The 6,000-nt window shown below is 41.1% G+C and overlaps 1 protein-coding gene across 1 annotated transcript in view; it reads right to left on the bottom strand.

Moving 5' to 3' along the window:
• Positions 1-4,324: 4,324 nt before the first annotated feature.
• The window catches only part of Tspan3 (tetraspanin 3), a 28,034-nt gene continuing 26,358 nt past the window's right edge, over positions 4,325-6,000 (bottom strand). The window contains exon 7 of the mRNA XM_027925981.2: positions 4,325-5,236. Within this exon, the coding sequence (XP_027781782.1) occupies positions 5,144-5,236 (93 nt within the window). The 3' untranslated portion in view covers positions 4,325-5,143. The remainder of the gene's footprint in view (positions 5,237-6,000) is intronic.

Here is a 6,000-nt window from a genome sequence, read left to right as displayed (position 1 = left end):
AAGGATTCAGTGGGTAAACTTAGGTTTCTTCGGATCATTATATAACACTCTCAGGAGACCTCAGATATTGCAATAAAAAGCCACAGAGAACAAAAATCATTTTTAAGAATTCCAAGGATGCTGGAGACAAGACCAACACACTCAGAAAGTAGATGCTCCTACACACCACCTACAGATCACTAGGAAATTCATTAGGAAAATCATTTCACTCAACAGTAGCAGCAGCCTCCTATATCTTTTTAACAGTTTCTGTATCAAAAGGTCATGTCCGGTGATGGGCCACATGCTATCTAGCCTTGCACAAGAACATTCTATGATGTTTGCATGACAAAATCAACTACTAACATGTTTCTCAGAATGGATTTCTCAGAATGGATTTCTGTAGTGAAATGACATGTGACTATACAGAGGTGTTCACCACAGTGAAGCTAGAAGCAGCCTTACAATCCATCCATTGCACATTGTTTCATCATAGCATTAATATACCCATGCAGCTGGGGCTGGGGTTGTGGCTCAGTGGTAGAGCAGTCGCCAGCACGGGTGAGGTCCTGGGTTCAATCCTCAGCACCCCATAAAAATAAATAAACAAAACAAAGGTATTGTGTCCAACTAAAAATAAATGAATATTTTTAAAAAAACATATCCATGCAGCTACTAAAAAGGAATGAGAAATCCAAAAGTCCAACCTAGAAAGAGTACCATGCTATTTTGTATAGAGGAAAAAAAGGAGCACATAGAATAAAATCCAAACAACTAAAACCAAAACCAAAACCCAACACCAAGCCTATTTCTGGATATGCAGTGAAGAGTCTGGAAAGACACACACCACTTATAATCTTACTTATCTGTGGAGACTTTGTTCTTTTTGGTTTTTTATTTTTATTTTTTTTTAATATTTATTTTTTAGTTTTCGGCAGACACAACATCTTTGTTTGTATGTGGTGCTGAGGATCGAACCTGGGCCGCACGCATGCCAGGCGAGCACGCTACCGCTTGAGCCACATCCCAGGCCTCTTTTTGTTTTTTTAATGTTTATTTTTTAGTTTTAGGTGGACATAATATCTTTATTTATTTTTTTTAATGTGGTGCTGAGGATTGAACCCAGTGCCTCACATGTGCTAGGCAAACACTCTACCACTTGAGCCACAACCCCAGGGACTTTGTTCTTTAGAGATGTCTGTATCATTTATTTTTTAAAACACCACTTTTGTTGACAATTCTTTTTTAAAAGGATAGTTCCCTGTCAACTGAGTAGTAATGAGTACACCCAGAGCCAGGGACCAGGCATCCTCAGAGAAACACATATTCCAGGGCTGAGTAATAAGTGGGTACAGGATGAGCCTGGGACATCTTAAATGTCAGAAATGACAAAAGGACTGCAAAAAAAACGTGAAAACACAGGAAGGAACTGAAGGGGCTCCCACTGTCCAGATCTGGGAGGATTTGAGGAAGCATGAGCGCTGGACTGGAAAAATATCCTTTGGCAATCATCATGGTAAAGGCTGAAGCAGGGGCTGGGATGAGGCTCAGCAGTCGAGTGAGTGCTTGATTACCATGCATGAAACTGAGAATCCCCAGCAAGGCACACACACACAAAAGAAATAGATTGCCAGCACTGTTTGCCAAACATGGGGAGAAGTCTGGTGAGGAGCAGGATATTTATATTTAACCACGTCTCCAGAGACTGTCTATTAGTTGGAAGGGGGGAAATATAAACTATAACATGGAGAAGGTGAACAGTGCCTTGACCCAGTATACCAGGCATTACCTTATTGTGTCTTAGCTCACTTACCTTTTGTTGTCACACAGACGCTGGGACTTTGTAATCTACACTTCTCCTTTGCCACCTGGTCAACAGGAAGCACTGAAGGGATGGCGAGGCTGGAGGGAGATGGAAGACTTTTCCTTTGTTATCTCTGGTTTGGCATGGGTCCCAGCAGCATTCTCCATAGTGATGGTTCTCTGCTCCCATGGATCAGTGGTGGCACCTCCAGTGAGGAGGGCAGTGTGTCTGTGGCAGCTGCTCCTCAGAGATCTCGGCCTTGGGAGAACTTCTGAGTTTCTAGTTTCCCTCATCATCTTCCTTTCCCTCAGTTCTAGGGGTAGTTATAATAGCCTAGATATTTTCTGCTAGGCTGTTTTCAAGCTCTTTTTGAAATTCCTTTTAGTAAATCACCTTTTACATAAACATTTATATTAAAAATTCCTGTTCATATTTAGACCAGGTGATCAAAATTAACATCACTGAGGAGGAAGGGGAGGGAGGCAGACCGACACTGGGGCCTCCCAAGAGGAAGACACAGGCAGTGTTTCAGCCACCTGGAACACAAAACCTAATCTAACTGTTCAAAAGAAGGGAGTGTATTCTTCCAGAATGTCATTGTCACAAGAGAAAAACCTATGGAAATGCTTCAGATTCAAGGAAAACAAAGAGACATATAACTAAACACAGTATCCAATCCTAGACTAGGTTCAGAACTGCAGGGGGGGAAATTCTCTCAGGGACATCATGAGGTCAACTAAATATGAACGGGAGATTATTTATCAGTGTTAAATGTCCTGAATTTAGTAACTGTTTTGTGATTTTCAGAGATTATCTTTATTCTTAGGAAATTCCCACTGAACTACCAGGGTAATAGGCCACCATCTATGCAAAGAGAGAGAGAGCAAGCACATTTAAGAACACAAATGACAAATGGGACAAAATGTCTCAAGTATATTTGGGTAAAGGGTATTTAGGCCTTATATAAACAATCCTTACTCTTGCAACTTTTCCTTGAGTTCCAAATAAAACTTAAGGAAATAGAATACAACAGTGGTTCTTAATCACAGCTGCAACCTGGAATGACCAGTTAGTCAGCAGCTTGGAACCCAAGTCCTAATTTTCAAAAGTTTCCCAGGTTCCCACCTTATAGTTGCCTGCAGTTCTCATCTGTGTCTGTAGGTCAACAGAAGGAAAAACACAGATATACAGAACAGGTGAGAACACTGGCACTACAGGAGACTCTATTCTTTAAACTTCAGACATGAGTAGTTCTTTTGCCCTCTGAAGAGTAAGCACCATGGAACAGGGTCTCAAGGTCTTGATGGCAGAATACTCTCCAGACATCAAGCAGGCAGATGAATCTGTAAGGCACTGGCCAACATGGACAGATTTCCCCTCTAGTGGTTCCCAAACAAGGTAAAAAAGCTTACTTCCAGGACAACTATGCCAGGAATTAAACACCATTTAAAGCTGGCAGGAGCTACAATGGTGTAACTGGCCCCAGAAGCACCCCCCCCACTCCCATCTTTTTGGCTTTACTACCAATGTGGCTGATCTGGGTCTAATTGGCAGAGCACACAGGAGGAAGCTGCTTTCTCAGCAGGTAAGCAGCAGGCAGTGAGCAAAGGGAGAATAGGTGGGGCTACCTGGCTTTGTCCCAAAGCAATTTTCATAGAGTTCAGTTCTGTAGTACAAAATGAGGGCATCCAAAGTTACCTGGGACTCATGCTAGATTCCTCTCTTCCTTTCCCTTCTCTCTGTCCCACATCCAATCAATGCATATTTTGCCATTTCTTTCCCCTCCCTCTACTGCCTCAGTCCATCCCCCACCACCTTCACCCACAGTACCTTACTTCACACTCTTAAACTATCTTCTGAACTATTACATCTACCTAACCATAGCCTGATCACATTCCCTTCAATCTACCCTTTAAACTGCAGCCATGGGGACCATCTAGGACAGGTCTGCTTGCATTACCACCATGTGAGCCACCACTGCCTATATGTCAAGTCTGACCTGCACAGGCTGTCTCGTAAACCCCTAGAGGTCTGGGCTTTGTCCCATCTTCAAATTCTTTTCCAAGCTTTATATTTTAAGCTCTAGGAACAATGAGTTACTTCCAGCTCTCTATACTCAATCGCATTTCATATCCTTATGTATCCTCCCACAAATCCTATCCAGTCTCCAGGCTTGCGCATCTCCTCAGGAAGTGGCCTCTGATCTCCAGGGACCTCCCTTGGGTTCCCATTCTTTTATTACAAGCATCACTATATTATGTGAAAATTACCTGCTCCTATATATGTCTTCCATACTAGGGCTCCAACTCATTAAGGACAAGAAAAACATCGCTGTTGTACTCCCTGTGCCTTGCACATACCAGATGCTCCACTATTTGTAGAATACATCAGACTGAAAAGCATCCGTGGTTTTTTGAATACCAAGGATTTGGCAACAGATATAATGAAAATGCATGCAAATCATGACGAACTGTAGAACACCATATTATTATACTGCTGCTCGGGAACTGAAATATCCCCAAAATAATTAAAAACTACATGTTGAGGGCTGATACAGAGTTTATTGAATTAGATTTTTCTATTTACAACTGAGATCACATCTACATACTATTCTGCTAGTCTACATGGGTACATTATCTCTAACAAGTTTAAGACTTATGATGAATGGGCTCAATCATACAAAAACACACTCACACACTCATACTAATTGTTTTAAAACAGTAGTGCATACATTAAACTCCTCCTATAAAGCCAGCTTTGATTAAAAACCACTAGTTTCAAAGATCTGTCTCTGATTTTGAAGATGAACAAAGATACACACTGTATGATTCTAAAATCTATTTTAGCCATTTTGTACAGATGCTAGCTTATCAAACTACAGTATATGTTTTTTAAAAGGACACTGATGAGGGGCACCATCTGGTGTTAACTTTAACCAGACAGTTGGCTTCCTCCCCCTCCCCCAAAAAACCTTTGGCCAAGAGTTCTCCACTATAAAGATTAAAAGGACCTGGTGACACTACAACCATCAGTACCATTACTGCCTGGAGGCAACAGAAGCAGGCCCACATCCTCCTTTAATTCTACCACACTATGCAACTTGTAAATGGTTCTGAAATTAGAACATTTACCACTGAACTTAAACACTTAGGGGCATGGAGAGTCAGCTGGAACAAGGGGAAAGTCATAGGTGGGTTGGTAAACAGGTAGGTACATGAAAAGCCAAGCTGCTCTGTCCAACACCAGTGTATGTGTGTGCTTTAACTAGATGAACTCAGGAGGCCAACTGCAGCAGACCTGCTCAATTCACCTTCCAAATCAGAACAACAAGACTAAAAAAGCTCAGGCTTGAGTTGTCTATTATGCATAGGTTCCGCCAGTGATGAGGAGCTCATAAGCAGGATCTCTACTCCTTCTGCACAACACGATGCATGCACACAGCATGCCCAGCAGCTGTGGGAAGAAAACAATGAGGGAAAAGGCTGAAAATCCCTGTATGACAAGTATGTTTTTTATTGGCAATGGAGCTCTTTCAAATTTCAATGATCAATCACTAAAAAAGCAATAAATAGTGAAAGAAAAAATTTGTTATAAATACATTATTTTTAATTGTCTAAGAACTAAGCTTCTGCCTTATACCCAGGAATTTCGAGCTAGCCGAGAGTCAAAACTCTTACTGAATCCCCATTATCACATCCTAGAGTAGCACTGTCCAAAGAACTTTGTACAGTGATGGAAACATTTTTTTTAATATTTATTTTTTATTTTTTTAGGTGAAACACAATATCTTTATTTTAATTTTATGTGGTGCTAAGGATTGAACCCAGTGCCCCACACATACTAGGTGAGCACTCTACCACTTGAGCCACAACCCCAGCCCAAGTGATGGAAACCTTTTGTATGTTCTGTTAAATATGGCAGCCACTAGCCACATGTGCCTACTGAACACTTAAAATGTAGTTGGTACAATTGAAGAATTATACTTTAAATTTTTATTTCAATTAGTTTAGATCCTTGTAGCAAGTGGCTTCTATACTAGACAACAAAATATCAGAGTGGAATGATCAAGACCACACGTGTTTGGGGCTGGGGTTGTGGCTCAGCGGTAGAGCGCTTGCCTAACGTGGGAGGCCCTGGGTTCAATTCTCAGCACCACATAAAATAAATAAATAAAGGTATTAAAAAAAAAAAAAAAAGACCACACATGTTTAATGGTA

This window comes from Marmota flaviventris, chromosome 2, assembly GCF_047511675.1.
Source record: "Marmota flaviventris isolate mMarFla1 chromosome 2, mMarFla1.hap1, whole genome shotgun sequence".
NCBI lineage: Eukaryota > Metazoa > Chordata > Mammalia > Rodentia > Sciuridae > Marmota > Marmota flaviventris.
The sequence above is the reverse complement of the archived record's forward strand: the minus strand, read 5'-3'. Positions and strand labels throughout refer to the sequence as shown.